Raw genomic sequence first — 16,765 nt, 5'->3', positions numbered from 1 at the left:
GATGTTGGCAATCAGTGCCAGACAGTTCTAAAGCGGCTTTCTGTAAGCCATAGTTATATCGCATGATATATCTATTCTAGAAATAACCACACGAACAAAAACCAACAATTTATTTCTGTGCTCAACCTGCAGGCCTTCCTGACCACGTGCTCAGGGGCATATCAATTTCCCTGATCCTTAAGTGCTCCATGTCTCACTCCACACCGCACACGCGTCAGCTCACCTTACGACCATCATGTATAACGTCCCCTCAGAGATAATACTGGCAATAGCGGAACACTTGCGCCTAGACATATCTCACCGAACGACTCTGTCATCACTGTGTTTGGTCGACAAGAGAACCTACCACCTGGCCAAAGTCTACTTGTATCGGCACGTGGAGCTTAATTCTAATAGCGCTATAACCAAGTTCCGCCAGACGCTCACCGTCCTTTGCCCTCATAACGCGGTCCATGTTAATACTCTGAACGTATATCCTCTTATTTGGCACACCAGAGCCTGTAGCTCTAATCGTATACGAAAAGACCTTGTCCCAGACCTCCGTTCCATTCTTAACGTCGTCTCGAACCTAAAGCACTTATACCTGGCTATTACGCGTAAGGCTTTGGTTCTGTTACTTGCCGACATCAAACCTGTCTTTAGTTTATATTCAATGGCTCATTCGGGGGATATGTCCAAGCCATTGCTCAAGTTCTTGAGTAATCAACCTGAAATAGTAAACCATGGATGGTATAGCCTCTCATCTTGGAAAATGTGTCGCTTGCTCCAAGAGAGTATGACTCAAGACAACCGTTTCCTCGGAAATTTGCGCAGTGCCATCGGACCCGCCAACTTTCTGGCAGCCTTGATGCGCCGTCGTCCACTTACCAGCATTACCATTCTTATTTATACCTGGAGATACAAGAATACAAAGCTCGATGACGCGTCTGCTAGTTGTGGAGGGGTTACAGGATGGGTCAAGGCTATGTACGAAGCATACGCAGGAGGCATCGGCCTTATACCGCCTCGTGAAAGCTTGAAAGAAATACGCATTGCGGAGACGCAGCTACCCATGGTGGGCGCAATTACGTAATTTAGCACGTATGCGTGGTTAACCTATATTTTACTTTGAAAGCGATCGTTGCCAGGCTCTAAAAAGCCTAAGAATTACATGCGCTCGTATCTTCAAATTGTATTGCGCCGATTTAGCCAGGTAGAGCGCTTGGAAGTGGTATCGTCCCGATCCCTCCCACATAATGCCACCCCATTTACTGTGCATCCGTGGTTACTTGAAATGAATGACATGTCCATGTGGAATCAAATCGCACCATCGTTGAAGTATGTATCAATCTACGGGTATATAATACCTCGTACTGCCCGTTGTGGTTACCAGGAAAACGGGTGAGTACATCAATTGACGTGGTCTCCCAGAAGCTCACTCGTTGCAACAGGATATGAGATACAATAGAGTATGGCGCGCTCTGATATGCATGGACACCCTTCGATTGCTTATTTTTATGGGACAGCTTGATGAAACTACGTCTGTATATGAGATTTGGTTAATACGATATGTAAAAGGCCCCTAATGTGGCTTCTTGTTTCTTTGGATGTCTCTTTCTCAGTCAACGATTTGCTATAAAGCCTGTTTCTGTCGACCTGATTAGTGATAATTAGTTTACCGCAGGAGAATTAGAATTGTTTGAACTAGTCGGGTAACTAAAGCCGCAGCGAGTCTATCACAAAGTGCAGACTCAGCTCTTGGGTCCTCGTTTCGGTAGATTTAGTGGGTATTTATTGAGCAAGACAGAGTACAAGTGTGCTAACAACCCCGGACGGTGGGACACGGGTATGACAAGCTGAAGATAGGCATGCTACCTGATGCCCAAGTTTTTTGTCTGATTCGCATAGCGAATGAAGGTGAATTAATAATAGGTTAGATACTGGTCGAACAAGTGATTGTCATTTGAATTCGAAGACGAGTGAACACTACGTATAGTGCCAGAAAGCAGCTGATGTATTGTTTGGTTAACTCTGTCAAGATCTTGTTGGCCCTGCGAGAACAGCGCACCGCTTGATCAGGCAACGTGTAAACCATATCGAGATTGGTTTCAAGGCGATCACAGAGGAGTGCTGGTGTCAGAGAGCTCGTGATCATTGCAAAGACAGAAGTAGTAAGCATAACTTCCATATTGGAGTTATTGGAATTAATAGAAGCTGGTGTGAGCTAAGGTTCTGACAATTGACGTTATTTAGAAAATTCCAAGACCAGAGTTGCCAAGTCCGTTGGTGATAAAGGCCGCTGAAAGCTCTGGCGAAGTCTCCCTCGCCGCTTATACCGGCCGTTGTAGAGTGCTAGCTTTAGGAATGTAGGAGCTTGGGCTAGTTTCAAGAAGAAAATAACGTGACCGTAGCAAATCACGAGGAACCTCAAGTGACCCTTAGTTGGCACGGAGTGAACAATTTTCAGTTATGAAATTGTTAAGTAGACGCAAGCACCGTTTAAGAGTAGCATAGAGACCAAGCCGGTCGACGGAAATATATACTAGATCGCGTAAATTGTCGCTTTCCCAGTAAGCTCAGCAAAATCAAGTCGGAGTCTCCCTGACACATATCAAATCTGTAGCATGCCTAGTAGTTCCTTGAGTGTCTTAGATTAGAAAGAGATATCGCACTGGAATTGAGACATACGAACAATGTCGAGATGTTGTGTACTTGTAGGCGGTAATGGTGGTTGCAGGGTTAGTGGTCTTAATGACAGTCACCAAGCCCTTCCCCGATCACGCTACCCGGCATGTCACGTGTTTTCCGGCTTAATGACAGCTCTGTATAACGTTTGCTTTTATACGTGAACCTTCCTAAGACTGGTTTTGAGAGCATCGGTTGCTTTTCGAGTATATATGCATTTAATGTACGTACTTCACTTTTACAATCGTATATAGAGCGGAAGCCGTATTTTTACCATCGCGATGTTTACTTGGTTTTTGTGAACCTAAGATCTTAAGCGTGACAATTAAATCTATACCTATAGTTTTCTTTGCGTCACACAGTTGCGACAAGTCGGTAAATACAGATAAAGGATGCATACACAATGAATACATCAATGCGCCATGCCAAGTGATTCTAGATTGAGTACATTCGGAAGACCAGACATATTGGAGCCGATTCATCTCAAGGTACAACACATTGGGCACAATACTATGAAAGATCATATATGGGCATCCAAAGTGAAAGAATCATAAACTTGATCTATTTCAAATTACCGCGCGGAGGTTTCCGGTGTATCACGTGACGAAATCCTCCACGTCGTTAACCATCATGTCTTACTATCCGCAACCTAGTACATCTTACTCCCCACCTCCTCTCCAGCACCCGATTCCTACTCACCCGCCTACCGCACCGCCAGAGCCTCCTGCCACGCCTGGATCTCCCAGTGGTTATATGCGATTTACCTCTAACCCTACATCTCCAGGACAACAATACGAGCAAACCGGTGGTTACAATAATCCACAGTTCGCCCAATCGCAATGGCAGAGCTTTGGTGCTGTCCCGGCCGGTGTGGGGGCTGTGCCAGTTCCAGGGACCCAGCCGATGCACCCAGGCCAACCGAATACGGCCCCAGGTTTCTCATTCCCGTCTCCATGGGGTGTAAACGACGCAACAGCACAGATGGGAGTTCAGCTTGGACGAAGTGCCGTTGCTGCTGGACAGGACTATATGGAGAAAAACGTATGTAATCCGTGAATTGTGTACTCGTGGGGGCTCCGCTCACTACATTCCATAGTTCGGACAGCATTATTTGCCTCTATCGGCGCTCAAGCATCAGTTCAACGTATCAAACCAATATGTGCTCAAAAAACTGCAACTCGTTCTCTTCCCATGGAGGCATAAGCCATGGACAAGACGAGTACAGCGCTCAGATGCACAAGACGTTGTGGGGCCACCAAGATACGCCCCTCCACGCGAGGATCTAAATAGTCCCGATCTATATATCCCAGGTGTGTTAAGATGTTTAAAAATAGGCCTATGACTTATTTTCTTTCTAGCCATGGCCTTGGTCACGTACGTCTTAGTCGTGGCCGTCCAAACGGGATTGAAGAAACGATTTAATCCCGAGGTCTTGGGCCTAACCGCCAGCAAGGCTCTCGCAATTGTGATTGTCGAGTGTGCAGTTGTGCGCCTCGGCTGTTATTTCTTGAATATTCAGAGCACAGGGCAATTTATCGAGTTGATGGCGTTCGGAGGGTACAAATTTGTGGGGTAAGTGCTATCTCGTATTCTATTCCATGGGGTTTGACTCGGCTCGTGATGCCAGGATTATTGCGACATTGATTGCGGGGATGCTTGGTGTCGGGAATATGCTATATTGGACAGTATTCGTATATTGCTTCTTGGCAAATGCTTTCTTCCTGGTATGTGGTACTGAACAATTGCTTGCCCTTTTACTAATTATCGCTTCACATGTTCATTAAAATCGATGCCAATCGTTCGTTAATCATTCCTACCAAATGGTCAAATCAGCTCCGCTCCTTGCGATCTATCGTTCTTCCCGACCCATCAGTTAGTCACTCGGCGCCCCTTACCCACGGCCAAAGGAGCCTTCGAGTTCAGTTTTTATTTGTGCTTGCGATGTTACAGATCATCTACATGGGCGTTTTGGTTCAGGTATAGGCTGTGTATCGATATGGGTATAAGCAACTTGCGTTCAAAATTCATAATTACATTGTAAAACTTGCCCGTGTGATTCATTCTCTCCTTGTGTCCATCTTTCAAACTAGGACAGCCTATGTTACGTCATGTCCTTGGTGTTGCAATAGGACGAGGGCGAATCGATAGTTTTGTGCTGAACTTGGCTTCGTCTAATCATAAATATGTTATTGACTTCAAGTAACTGAAACACGGTTGCTTGGGCACAGGATTTAAACCCCGTTACTTCGCAGTCATGTTCATGTCAGTGTTGGAAGAAGAGCTGGAGACGGGGATGTGTAGCGGTGGAAGGGTAAGTCTCCGCGTATGCGGGCACGTGCTATATACATATGACTGGGGAGCATACCCCCGTGTACCCCCTACTCCAGAGCGCATGGGGAATATTCCGAATAGAGCATACGAGGCGTGCGACGCGGTGGACCAATACATGCACTTGAAATACCGCTAGCATAAATCAGATTCATCCTTTTGCTATTCCAAGCTGGAGACGCGAGAGAGAGAACACGCGCATACAATTAGACCCATGACTTCATTTTTACTAAATGTGTTTACGACGGACTATTCCAAGATATCTCATCTTTCTGAACCTTAGGTTTCGCGCGCCATATAAATTCGGTCACTGTTGATATTTCTCAGTCAGGTTGTGTTTTACACCCCGGAAGAACCTACATGCGCAAAAGCACAGTTATCTAACAAACACGAGTACATGTTTAAACACAAGCTGGAGGTAAATTTGAAGGGCCATTCCAGATTACAGGGACTCAAAACTAATATTCGATTTGGGGGGGCTGCGCGACATATGGCTCTTCGAGCGCTTGAATCTCCTCGTCTGTTAGCTTTATATCAATTGCACCTGTAATTCACGTGTAGTATGAGATAAATGGGTTGTAGTCGAAGGAACCCCCAGCTTACCAAGATTGTCCTCCAGTGATCTTGGACTGCTTGCGCCAATGATAGGAGTCACTCCGTTTTTAGATAGGTGCCACGCGAGTGCCACTTGTCCCATACTAACTCCTCGGGCTTGGGCGATTTGTTCGAGGCTATGATTTTTATAATGAGTCTTGCATGCCTTGTAAGCTCACGCAGGTCATAACTAACCTGATAATAGTCCCCTTGTTATGCTCCTTGATTTGATTCAATTGGCTAGAGCAAATCGAACTAAAGTTAAGTAGAATTGGAGCGTTGGTTAATGGAGGATACGCACGGGAAAGTCTTCTCCCTAGATGACGCCTCCGAAAAAGGCCGGCTCAACAAGCCCTGCCCGAGTGGAGAATATGGGGTCAATCCAACTCCGAACATCTACATGGGCCTGAATTATGTATACATGCCGACGGAAATTAAGGGGCAAATTTTACCTTCAAGGTCGGTATCATTTCCCTCTCTTCTTCTCTGCAGATGAGATTGTATTGGTTCTGCACCGATATGAACGGCGTGAGCTTGTTGGTGATCGCATAATTCTGCATAGCTTGAAACTGGTAGGCATAGCAGTTTGACATCCCAATATAGCGGGCGTATCCTGCCTTGACGACGTCGTGGAGAGCTTGCATGGTCTCAGAGATGGGAGTGTCTTCGTCAAAGTGATGGCATTGCAGAACATCGACATAATCAAGTTGCAAACGCTCGAGCGAGTGTTTGATGGATTCGAATATATGCTAGTATTGGGTTGATGATAAGTTTATCATTGAGATTACAAAGAGTAGGCTACGACACCTTTCGGCTGAGGCCATACTGGTTGACGTAGCCCGCCGCGTTTGCCCCTTGCCCAGGAAGGGTGAAGGTTGGCGCTACGGGGTAGTATACCTTGCAAATGTGTTGTTAGAGCCAAGTAACAGTTACCCATGTTATTCAATGGGCTTCTCACCTTGGTCATAATCACGATCTCCTCTCGAGGTAGATTCAACTGCTTGATCGCTTTGCCGAGAATACGTTCCGAGTCTCCATTCGCGTACGAGTTTGCGGTGTCAAAGGTCTGAATACCAGCTTCATATCTGGAAAGATATCCGGAGGGGTAAGAAGTAAATAACACATCGCTTCGATAATACTGTCCGACTTACGCTGCCTTGATTTGTTTAATTCCATCTTCCTCCTCGAGTGCTGATTCATACCATGTCTTGTTTCCATAGCTTCCCATTCCAAGGATAAGTCGCGAAACCTTTAGACCCGAGCTTCCCAAACGGACTGATAAATGAAACTTAGACAACTAATCCTCCCATTTTCTTGGTAGGACTCACCATAAGTCATTTTCTTTGGTGTGTTGGCGGACAACATAGTAACTTCTGCAAAGCAAAAAAGCAAAAAAGGGCCGGTTATGATGTTGGTATGAACAATTGTGTGTCTCTTATATATTATGGAGCTGGGATGAGATGGGTACTCCTATCGCCTGGAGCCCATGTCAAATCTAGGATGCCGACGGTTGTGACCCATACAAGATGACTACCGATTCGCAGTGGACTGTCATAGGTTACTAGGACGCTGTGATGCCAGCCTATGCGTGCAAAGAGCGGAGGATCCGCTCGCGGGGGATCATTGAAAGTAACGCGCGCATGTTTGCAAAAGCATACCGTTCGCGAGCACAGTTTGCAGATGGATAGTAAAGCTTAACCTTTGGATTAATGAGGGTGCAGTATTATCAATAGGACTGTATGCGCGCGTAACGCGCGTAGTGCTGAAAGGAGTCATGTATAGTTTGTAAGGGAGTTGCCTATTATTAAGCTTACCTCTTTTCATGACAAATTGCCTAAACGTGTGGTCGTGTGAACGACTCGCCACATAAAGTGGAGGGGGGGGGGGCCGCCGTACGGCTGTTTTGCACTGCGGGCCCCGAAAGTGCGTATTTTTCCGGACGGGAGGAATCGCGCATCATATGCTGAGTGCTGGCAAAATTCGGCCAGTTTTTCCATGAATCCGCAACCTCAACTCATCGCTACCCCTCTGCAAAATCCATCGGAGCTCATGGGCCCGAAATGCTCGAGAAGCATAAACGAGATTACCATGAGCATCTCGCTCACGCTTCTCGAGCATTTCGGGCTCACGAGCTCCGTCGGATTGTGCAGAGCTATATGCCATCGGGGTGCGGATCCTGCGATTTTAGGTGCAGATGTCTGGACATCATGCAGATTTTCCGTACTCTTGGGGCTCACCGTGTCTTCCTATGACCACCAAATACTAGGTGCGGTATCAGCTTGTGCCTACTATATCTATTTCAGTTATGTCAATCCCGTTGTATGTCCCGGGCGCCCGAACACACCCAAAATCGCTCTAGCTTGTATTTAAGTAGGAAGATATTGGAGTTGGACACAAACAAAATGTGCACTCATGACTAGGTAGTGCATCAGATTGAGTAAGAATATTGACTAATCTAAGCAAGCTCCTAGGCCGCTCTTCTAATATTCCTGTTCGATCGAGGCCGCTCACGTCCTACAGAAAGCGATCACTGACAGTTTAACCTGTCTTCAGAGACTAGCCGACTTCCTTATCGATTTTCTCCTATATCGCAGCAGATGCTCGAGTAGAAAGCATGTATACAGATCGATTGCTACCATTGACCGTGGCTTCCAACATCTCTTTGAAAATAGAAGTAAATAATAGGTCTAATAATATAGAGCAATTATATACATCCATCGTCCATTTTATTTTTTCGATGCCGGCCTTGGACGTGGTTGGCCACGCCCCTAGTGCAGGCCAGCATGTGACACAACAATGTGACAAGTTACATTATCTAATCACGTGACTAAGGGCAAGGCTTAGCCGCCACTAACTTACTAACTCCGACAACAACATTGCGACATGGATGAGGCAAACCCACTCACATCTCTCTCAGCCACCGGAAGCGTCGCTTCCAGGTTTGTTACACAATCCGAGATAGACAGTGCGAAAGAACGTCGTGAAGAACAATGGAAAGCAGCTTATGCTCGGTGTGTATATACCATAAAAAACCTGTATCAAGGCCTACTAATCGTCGCACAGGCTGGGACAAGAACCACCTCCAAGACCTACTGAGGATCCAGAATATGATGGGAGGTCATTATATGAGGTAAGAGTTAGCAATTAGTATACCTAACGACTACAGTCTTACATTCGTGTTATGATTCATAGCGCTTGCAAGCTAATAAGGTATGATGGTAGTTCTTGTTCATGTAAAATATATAAATAATTCGAAGTCAGACAGCAAAACAAGAACAGTGGGAGGAGAAGAACAAACTGAGTAAGTCGAACCCCTAACAAACAGCACCCCATACGCGGATTAATTCTGTTATCTCAGGCAATCAATTTCGGGCTTTGGAAGAAGACGAAATACATTTTCTCGATAGTCTAATCGACGAAAAGGTTGTCAAAGAACAAAAACGCAAAGACGAGGAGAATGAGGAACTGAAAAACTTCCGAGAGTGAGTAATAAAGCTGTCCGACATACCTAGTTTGACCCCATATAACAGGGCAGTTTCCCAACGCGAAGCCCAGCAAGCAGCTGCCAATCCCGTGCCTCCTCCAAGCTCAAGTTCTAAGCCTGCTCCAAAACTGACTGTGTCGACGCCAGCCAAAAGTCAACCCAAAAAGAATCAAAAGGCTATCCTTAAAGGCGCTATTGTCAGAAAGCCTGGTGCTTCCACATCTGGCTCCGCAAAATCTTCAACCAAACCCCCCACACCTGTCATGCCCTCCTTTGAAGTATCAACACCAGCTCCACAACCAGCCGCTCTAGATAACAAACCATCTTCAAAGCCCTTAGATGAAACCTTGCTTGGCAAAAAGCGCTCCGAGTCCTCCATACTTCAAGATGTGGGGGAAGCGGAAACCGAGGGCCAATCAACTAAACGGCAGAAAATCTAATTCCTATCTATACTGGTTAGGGCTTGCCCACTCTTCGCTCCGGAATTGACCTGGGCCTGTCACCGAAACTCGTTCTAATATATCCAACCTTTACAGGTCACCTACAGCCCTCCGAGATTGCTCGACGTCTTGGTTTACTGTGCAATACGATTTTATGCTCAGAGCCCACGGTTCCCACACCCTTTATTATTACGTTGCAATAACATCCGCATTTTTCGCTTAGGATTAGACTCCATGGGACACGTTTCCGAATTGGGCCCTTTGATATCACGTTTGTGTCATTTATTTGCTAATCGCGTCACTTGGAACTATTGCTTAGTCTGAGGATGTGCGTCGTCAGTGTGTAAATGATCCATCCACTGAATCCCACAAACCAGGCCGGCGGCTTCTGAATTATCTGAAGTGTGAATCGCGAACTCCGCACGTTCATCATTGCACAATTGGGTGCATATTGGGTGCCGCTTATTAAGGGTCGGCGCAGCGCGCTGGAACTACTAAAGCTGACGTCGCATACTGTTCCATGAGCTCATCTAGAGCCAGCTATGCCTACGACAGCAAAAACCATTCTACTACCTCCAGAGATTGTGATAGTCATAGCGGAGTTTCTCGGTGATGACCTGAGCTCCTTGTTAAACTTTTACAGGGCTGACATGACTACCCGCCGCACGCTGGGTTTTCGGCTGTATAGGTCTATATACCTTGGATCAGCAAAACATGTCGCGTCACTCTGTTATACATCCACCGATTTTCGAATTGCTGAACTCGGGCACATCAGGTTTCTCGAGATCGGCTTGGCTTGGGAGGTTTATTCTACTTCTTTCCAACTACCAAGCAGTCTTATGCCCTCGCTTCGCTCCGTTCTCAGAGAAATGCCAAATTTGTTATCACTATCCTTGTCTGCAGCCCCCAGCGTTCTAGATGCCTTGCTTGCAGAGTTTGCCCCTCCTTTCCAGCTTACTGAATTTATTCATTCCGGAAATCTATCAATTTCCTTAATTCGTTTTCTTCAGAAGCAACCTTCGATTTCAAGGCTTGGGTGGTACTCGTTATTCCACAGCGAACAGCTCGAACATCTCTCAAAAATACTCGAAACAAATGATCCATCGTTTTTACCCATACTTGAGGAACTCGCTGGGCCATTATCTCTTTTAAGTGCCCTTATACCTCGGCGTTCTATTACGAAAATACGGGTCATGTATCATAACCTGGCTTTCCTTCGACTCGAGAACTCGATGGCGGCATTCTTCCGCCCAATGGAACGACTATCCTCGTTGTGTATTGTAGAACACCGACCAACCTGGCAAGGTTACACAACCCTGATTTCGAAATTGGAAGGAACATGCGTGCGTGACACACTGAAAGATATGCATATAGTCGAGGCTTTCACAGTAAGCTTGATTGTTCACAAACCACGAGAAAGTATCTCAAATAGCTTTAGGGACCAAGCGCTCTGCGCCATTGCAATGCATTTAGATCACATATTTCTCGACTTTCAGCGTTTGAATGTTTGGAACGCGTGGAAATTTCTCAATCCTCTACCACGCAACTGTTGCCACAAATGGCATATGATCAAATGAGATCTGGCGGGATGGGTCGAATGTCAGACTGGAGAGTAATTATTCCTTCATTGAAGTTTGCATCTGTGCATGGGATTGAAGTTTACTGATGCCGACGAGCAGTACTTGGTTCAAGTATGCGGAGTAAACGGAGATCTATAATAGACATATACATCAATTCATTCGACTTTTCTCTTTGCGTATTCAACTTTAGTGTATTGCTCTCCTTGCAGATGTGTTAGTAGAATTCGAATTTCATAGTACACCGAGGGTCACGATATTAGCCGCGTTTATCAGGGCAACCTTCTTGCGTTTACTCCTGTACTTTGCGTAACCACACGATTAATAATAAGCTTCCCAAGTTTTGCCGCGAGAAGAGCCGTTTATGAACTCTGCTGGTATGTAGTAGTACAATAACGGTATCTGCTGACTAACCACACGCTTGAAGCTACTTATGGGAAACAATATCTAATTTCGTACTATCAGTACCAATGCCGCTGATAGCAAACCTCTTCTAGAGCAACGGCTCGCCGAGCGGCAAATTGACACTAGCAAGTAGCGCGAGTTTGAATACGATATAGTTATCCTGAATATGATTGCGGAGCATTGTTAGGATATAAAAGGTGGAAATTGACTCGTGGTCACACAACTAGCCCAGAAATTCTCATCATGCCATATACACAATCACCCTTCGACATTTCTCAGCTCCAGCAGCTGCTCGATACTGCATTGATGACAGTTAAAGTTCGGCCGCTCGAATGCTCCGCTGGTGTATTGACTACCGCGTTGGCCGGGTACACACTCAAACGTCTTCTAGCATCTTCGGCATACCCGAACCTTGACGGACCAATTCAGAAGAGCCTCATCTACGGTGGGTGTGCGAAGAGCGTGTGCTACTGCTTATTGATCTGTCACCGGATCAGGCCATCTAAATGATTTAGTTCTGCCGTACAACATTGGGTTTCACGACGCTCTTCAGGATACGTATGGTTCTGTGAGCAAGGTGTATGGCCCTTTCGGAGTAAGTAGTCGTGAAATCATAGCATCTGTCTACTAGATTGAGATAGCTAACTCAAGTGAGAGAATAGAGTGAAGATCTATTTGTTTCTGATCGAGATTCATGCATGAGGTTCTAGTCAAGGAGGCGGACAGCGTATTTCGCCATAAACAATATTTTTATGAGTGAGTCTATCTCGACGATGGTTGCGATGTACATTGTTATATTAGCCTGATATTTACATACAAAATATTAATAATGCAACCTTCGGGCCTGGTTTAATCTCGTCTGTCGGTACGTCGTAATACTTAAATGTTGGATCATGTTCTAAAATCTCCTATCAGGTCGTCGGCACAAGGCGCAGCGCAAGGTAGGATACATGATTGAAGAAAAAACACATACTGATACCTTATGTTTGATAGATGCTGAATCCAGTATTCACGGTAAAACACATGAGGACTTGTGAGCTCACAATCGGCTACGGGTCATGCTCAATTCTCTGACATAGATTGCTCACAACAGTAGTAAGCAACAATTGTCCATACATAAGTTAGTGGTGAAAAGAATGTTTGTTTACGGTCTTACTAGACGGAGATGTTTTATATGATTGCCGATGATGTGAGTTTGAAGTGTTTCCGCATCAAAGTATAAAGTTCGACTCATTCTATTAAGATGAAACGGGCCATGGTCAAAGATATGGGTGGAGCACATAGCAAAGAGCTCGACATGCTTCGTTGGTGCAGTTCATCAGCTCTGGAGCTCATGGGGACCGCTGGTACGTCAGTCTCAGGAAAACACGTGTGTCTATACCTTCTGAGCGAGTAAATTAGGCATTGGTCACAGTTTCGGCATCCTTCACGGAGTCGAGTCCGAATACAGCCGTGTTGTCAAAACTACTTGTAAGCACATATTATCTTCCTGTTTCGCGGTCGTCTAAAGGGATTATAGTCCAGCCCTCGCGCAAATTGCCCCCTTCAGGTCATTATTTCCATTTGTTTACCGCATGGGGCCATCGTGGCTCCTAGCAAAATTGGCCGGCTGGGCTCCTAGTACAATTGTACGAGAGATGAAACACATCGTTGATGTCCAGGATAGACAGGTCTGTCATTGAGTTGGTGATTCGAGATCTCTGACACTCACCAGCGATCGACGCAGGCTCAAGAGATTCTATTGCAAAAGAAGGAAGCACTGAAGGATCCTAGCAAGTCAAAGGACATGCATGATATAATGTCTGTACTGCGTGAGTTAAGTTTGGATTGAATGAAGACCAAATGGACTTACACGTAGGCGCCTACAGTGAAAGCTAACTTGGAAGCGCGTGAGGAGGACAGGCTTCCAGAGGATCAGTTACTTGGACAGATCAAGTGCGTCTAATCATACTGATTTTACCAGTGTCTGATCTGTCTTCTAGTACTCTCATTTTCGCAGGTCACGAAACCACGAGGTACAGTAACCTGAATATATGCTATACTTCAGAATTCCAAGTTAAAATTCTATATTAAGCGGCGCTCTTTCTCGCACTCTTCATCTCCTTGCTTGTCATACAACCGTCCAGGATCGCCTACGAGCTGAGCTGCAAGAAGTCCCAGATACCCTGTCGTTCGACGAACTTAACGCACTACCCTATCTTGACGCCCTTTGCAGAGAGGTACTGCGACTATATCCTCCTGCACCATACACAGAGAGGATAGCGTTGAAGGACTGGGTAGTTCCGCTCAAATACCCTGTCAAAGGGAAGGATGGGAACCCGATCAACGAGATCCACGTTCGTAAAGGAACAAAGATTTATTTAGCACTTAAGGAAGCAAACCGATCCAAGTGAGTAATGAAGCTTAACTAGATATATATAAAAAACTAATGATTAATATTTCAATTAGAGAAACGTGGGGAGATGATGCGGACGAATTCAAGCCTGAGAGATGGCTGCAAGAACTACCCCCGTCTGTGGCTGATGCAAAAGGACCTGGAGTATACTCTTCGATGTAGGTGATCCCGATTAGTATTTAACTTATCTCTGAGACCTTCATTTATAGGATGACGTTCTCTGGAGGACCAAGGGCTTGCATGTAAGTCTTCAGGTACAGAGTGATATCGCGAGGTCTTGTGCTGATAGTATTCTCAAGTGGTTTTAAGTTCTCGATTCTGGAGCTTAGTAAGTCCGCATTTATGCCCGCACTTCGCGCCATTAAAAATTGAATGCGTCAAAACAGAGATTGTACTATCAACATTAATCAAGCATTTCAAGTTCACTCCAGGATCTATGGAGATCGACTGGCTGTCTTGTATTACTATGGCCCCTTACCCTGCGGGAACTAAGGATGTGTTTGGGAGCGGCGTCAGTCCTTCTCTGCCCCTCATTGTTACTGCTCTTTAGAAATACTGCAATTTGCATGTCTTAGTAGCCTAACAATATGACACATAATTCCAAAAACCGAGGTTTACACCAACGTGTCCTGTGATAGTCCCCAACTTCTTTCGTAGTTCGGCAGCTATTGAATCTTGTACCAGCGATACCCCGAATAGGTTTAGCATGTATCCCTCGATTCGTTACCGTTTAAGGAGAGGTTACTTGCTCCTCGAGGACACAATTTAATTAATTCCACTCGTAGCATTGATGCTACATATAGAGGAGAAACATAATCGCATTCTCTCTTATATTTCTATGGTTTCTGTCCAGATGTTCCAGTGCGTTGGTGAGGTCGTGCTATTACGCTTGGACCTCGTACAGAAGTTGGTCATGAATTTATATCAGTGACGCGATCTGTTAATTTACCGACTGTACCTTTATGATAAATGCCATTCTAGTCTCAGCGGACCTTCCGGCAGAGTACGGCAGTAGGTCTAACCCATCCTGGTTATGCGCATACGTACGCCGCATCAATAAATCCCGAAAATAACTTGGCAACTAGTGCGGTCCTCTTTCTATCTTCTTGACCGGCCTTGTCCGAGAGATGCTTTCTGGTTAGATACACATCTGTACTCATCATTCCAAATACTAGAGTCGTATATGTGGTGAGACAGGCGTAGGAAAATATCTGAAAGGATGTCAGGTCCAGTACAACCGTGAGCACGAGAAGAAAGAACCAGACATGTGGCCGTAACGAGAATGGTTATTTTTAGTGCACCAGGTGTCACCCAGAGGATGAACGTACAAAAAATACGTTTGGGAGGAATATCTCCGAATGATAATGTCATTGTTGAGGTACCCTGAACCCAGCAGAATAAATGCCTGAAAATTTACCATCAGGATTGTACCAACCAACGTCCCAGCTAAGATCCAAGGTCCAGTATTATGGTCGATTTGAGCTCCCTCCATACCCTGGCTGAAGAAACTAATTCATGCGGCGATGTTCAACGCCAAGACACGTACCTTGGACTCCGAGTCGCATCATTATTCATTATCCTAGCTACATCCGTCTTTGGCGCTGCCTTTCCAGTTCTGGCTTCCCGTCTACACTTTCTCAACGTTCACAAGCTGATCTTCGAGTAAGACTCCATCCGAATTTAATCACACTGTTATTGATGCACCATTTAGGGGCGCCAAATATTTTGGCTCGGGTGTCATTATTGCAACAGCCTTTATCATCTTCTCGCGCCTGCCGTCGAGAAACTTGGCTCTGCTTGTCTCAAGGGTGTTGGGAGGAATATCCTTGGGCCCCTGCAATGGCTATGGGCGCTGTGTTTTGCATATTCTTTGTTGAACTTGCCGCTTTTAGAATAGGAACCGCCAAACTTGACTCCCTGGGAGTTAAAGAATATAGTAGGAATACATGTCCATTCTTTCACCCAATCATAACTTATGTTATTTTATTTTATCTCAGATAGCCATCGGAGCAGCCATGAAAGATCTGGTGAAAGCGATATCCAAGATCTACGACTATCGGACCAGGTGGCTGCCAACTCTGGAAAGGTTATCAAGAATGACTCGGAACTTGGGCTCAAGGAAAAGCTTGCCTTGCACAACGGAATATCCGAATCAGCACTTGCCCAACTCCTCGGAGTTGCCATACTCGAGGTAAGATACTCACTTCAATGCTCATCAGGAATGATAACAACCAAAGAGCAGTTTGGAGTCGTATTCCATAGCATATTAATCGGCATGACCCTGGCAGTGGACGAAGATTTTATCGTCCTGTTCATCGTATTAATCTTCCATCGTAAGCCATGCATTAGACTACAAGATTCCGTAAGCAATAATATAACCGCTTTATTAAGAAATGTTTGAGGGCCTTGGTCTCGGTACCCGCCTTGCCTCACTTGACCTTCCTTTGCCATATCGGTCCTGGGTCCATACGCCGGTGCGCTTTTGTACGGTCTAACAACTCCTATTGGTGTCGCCGCGGGACTTGGGATCCGGACAACATACAATCCCAAGTCGATGACAAGTAGCATCGTTGCCGGGACCTTTGATTCTATTTCGGCTGGGATACTGTTATATACAGGGTTGGTCGAGGTTCGTTTGTTCATCCCGATCCTATCTGTGTTTGATTGGGTTGACTGATGGAGATGGATAGTTGTTGGCTCACGAGTTTATATTTAACCCTGTTATGCACCGTGCTCCGATCGGCAAGCTCCTGTATGCATGCGTCATGATGGTGCTTGGAGCAGGTATCATGGCTCTCATTGGTCGATGGGCCTGAGCTAAAAACACCGAAGAGAAAAAGAGAACACTATTTCTTTATATTAACTTGTATTGAGCTTT

The 16,765-nt window shown here is 45.5% G+C and overlaps 6 protein-coding genes across 6 annotated transcripts; 5 read left to right on the top strand and 1 right to left on the bottom strand.

Moving 5' to 3' along the window:
* Positions 1–235: 235 nt before the first annotated feature.
* RhiXN_06120 (uncharacterized protein) lies at positions 236–1,447 on the top strand (the record flags this gene model as incomplete). The annotated part of the gene is made up of 4 exons (XM_043325936.1): positions 236–1,054; positions 1,115–1,317; positions 1,373–1,380; positions 1,431–1,447. 4 exons carry the CDS (start codon positions 236–238, stop codon positions 1,445–1,447), a joined length of 1,047 nt encoding a protein of 348 aa, XP_043181368.1.
* A 1,847-nt stretch (positions 1,448–3,294) lies between these two features.
* On the top strand, positions 3,295–4,240 carry RhiXN_06119 (protein transport protein yif1; the record flags this gene model as incomplete). Its single annotated transcript, XM_043325935.1, has 3 exons — positions 3,295–3,705; positions 3,761–3,974; positions 4,023–4,240. The coding sequence occupies 3 exons, from the start codon at positions 3,295–3,297 to the stop codon at positions 4,238–4,240; spliced, it is 843 nt and encodes a 280-aa protein (XP_043181367.1).
* A 1,210-nt stretch (positions 4,241–5,450) lies between these two features.
* RhiXN_06118 (aldo/keto reductase family protein) lies at positions 5,451–6,951 on the bottom strand (the record flags this gene model as incomplete). Its single annotated transcript, XM_043325934.1, has 9 exons — positions 5,451–5,536; positions 5,596–5,723; positions 5,782–5,826; positions 5,888–5,982; positions 6,039–6,335; positions 6,394–6,483; positions 6,545–6,671; positions 6,738–6,861; positions 6,915–6,951. 9 exons carry the CDS (start codon positions 6,949–6,951, stop codon positions 5,451–5,453), a joined length of 1,029 nt encoding a protein of 342 aa, XP_043181366.1.
* Positions 6,952–8,469: 1,518 nt separating this feature from the next.
* On the top strand, positions 8,470–9,510 carry RhiXN_06117 (uncharacterized protein; the record flags this gene model as incomplete). The annotated part of the gene is made up of 6 exons (XM_043325933.1): positions 8,470–8,597; positions 8,650–8,716; positions 8,779–8,796; positions 8,848–8,887; positions 8,945–9,068; positions 9,117–9,510. The coding sequence occupies 6 exons, from the start codon at positions 8,470–8,472 to the stop codon at positions 9,508–9,510; spliced, it is 771 nt and encodes a 256-aa protein (XP_043181365.1).
* A 2,225-nt stretch (positions 9,511–11,735) lies between these two features.
* RhiXN_06116 (cytochrome P450 family protein) lies at positions 11,736–14,437 on the top strand (the record flags this gene model as incomplete). The annotated part of the gene is made up of 18 exons (XM_043325932.1): positions 11,736–11,937; positions 11,990–12,087; positions 12,196–12,248; positions 12,408–12,433; positions 12,486–12,525; positions 12,572–12,587; positions 12,652–12,681; positions 12,736–12,838; positions 12,894–12,962; positions 13,017–13,162; positions 13,207–13,303; positions 13,361–13,427; positions 13,475–13,507; positions 13,567–13,881; positions 13,941–14,045; positions 14,097–14,129; positions 14,187–14,215; positions 14,274–14,437. The coding sequence occupies 18 exons, from the start codon at positions 11,736–11,738 to the stop codon at positions 14,435–14,437; spliced, it is 1,626 nt and encodes a 541-aa protein (XP_043181364.1).
* Positions 14,438–15,355: 918 nt separating this feature from the next.
* RhiXN_06115 (ZIP Zinc/iron transport family protein) lies at positions 15,356–16,703 on the top strand (the record flags this gene model as incomplete). The annotated part of the gene is made up of 7 exons (XM_043325931.1): positions 15,356–15,549; positions 15,780–15,823; positions 15,885–16,078; positions 16,130–16,220; positions 16,279–16,361; positions 16,439–16,516; positions 16,578–16,703. 7 exons carry the CDS (start codon positions 15,356–15,358, stop codon positions 16,701–16,703), a joined length of 810 nt encoding a protein of 269 aa, XP_043181363.1.
* Positions 16,704–16,765: the final 62 nt, after the last annotated feature.

The sequence above is a fragment of the Rhizoctonia solani genome, chromosome 6 (assembly GCF_016906535.1).
Source record: "Rhizoctonia solani chromosome 6, complete sequence".
NCBI lineage: Eukaryota > Fungi > Basidiomycota > Agaricomycetes > Cantharellales > Ceratobasidiaceae > Rhizoctonia > Rhizoctonia solani.
Note: the sequence above shows the minus strand (reverse complement) of the source record. Positions and strands in the feature narration are given on the sequence as shown.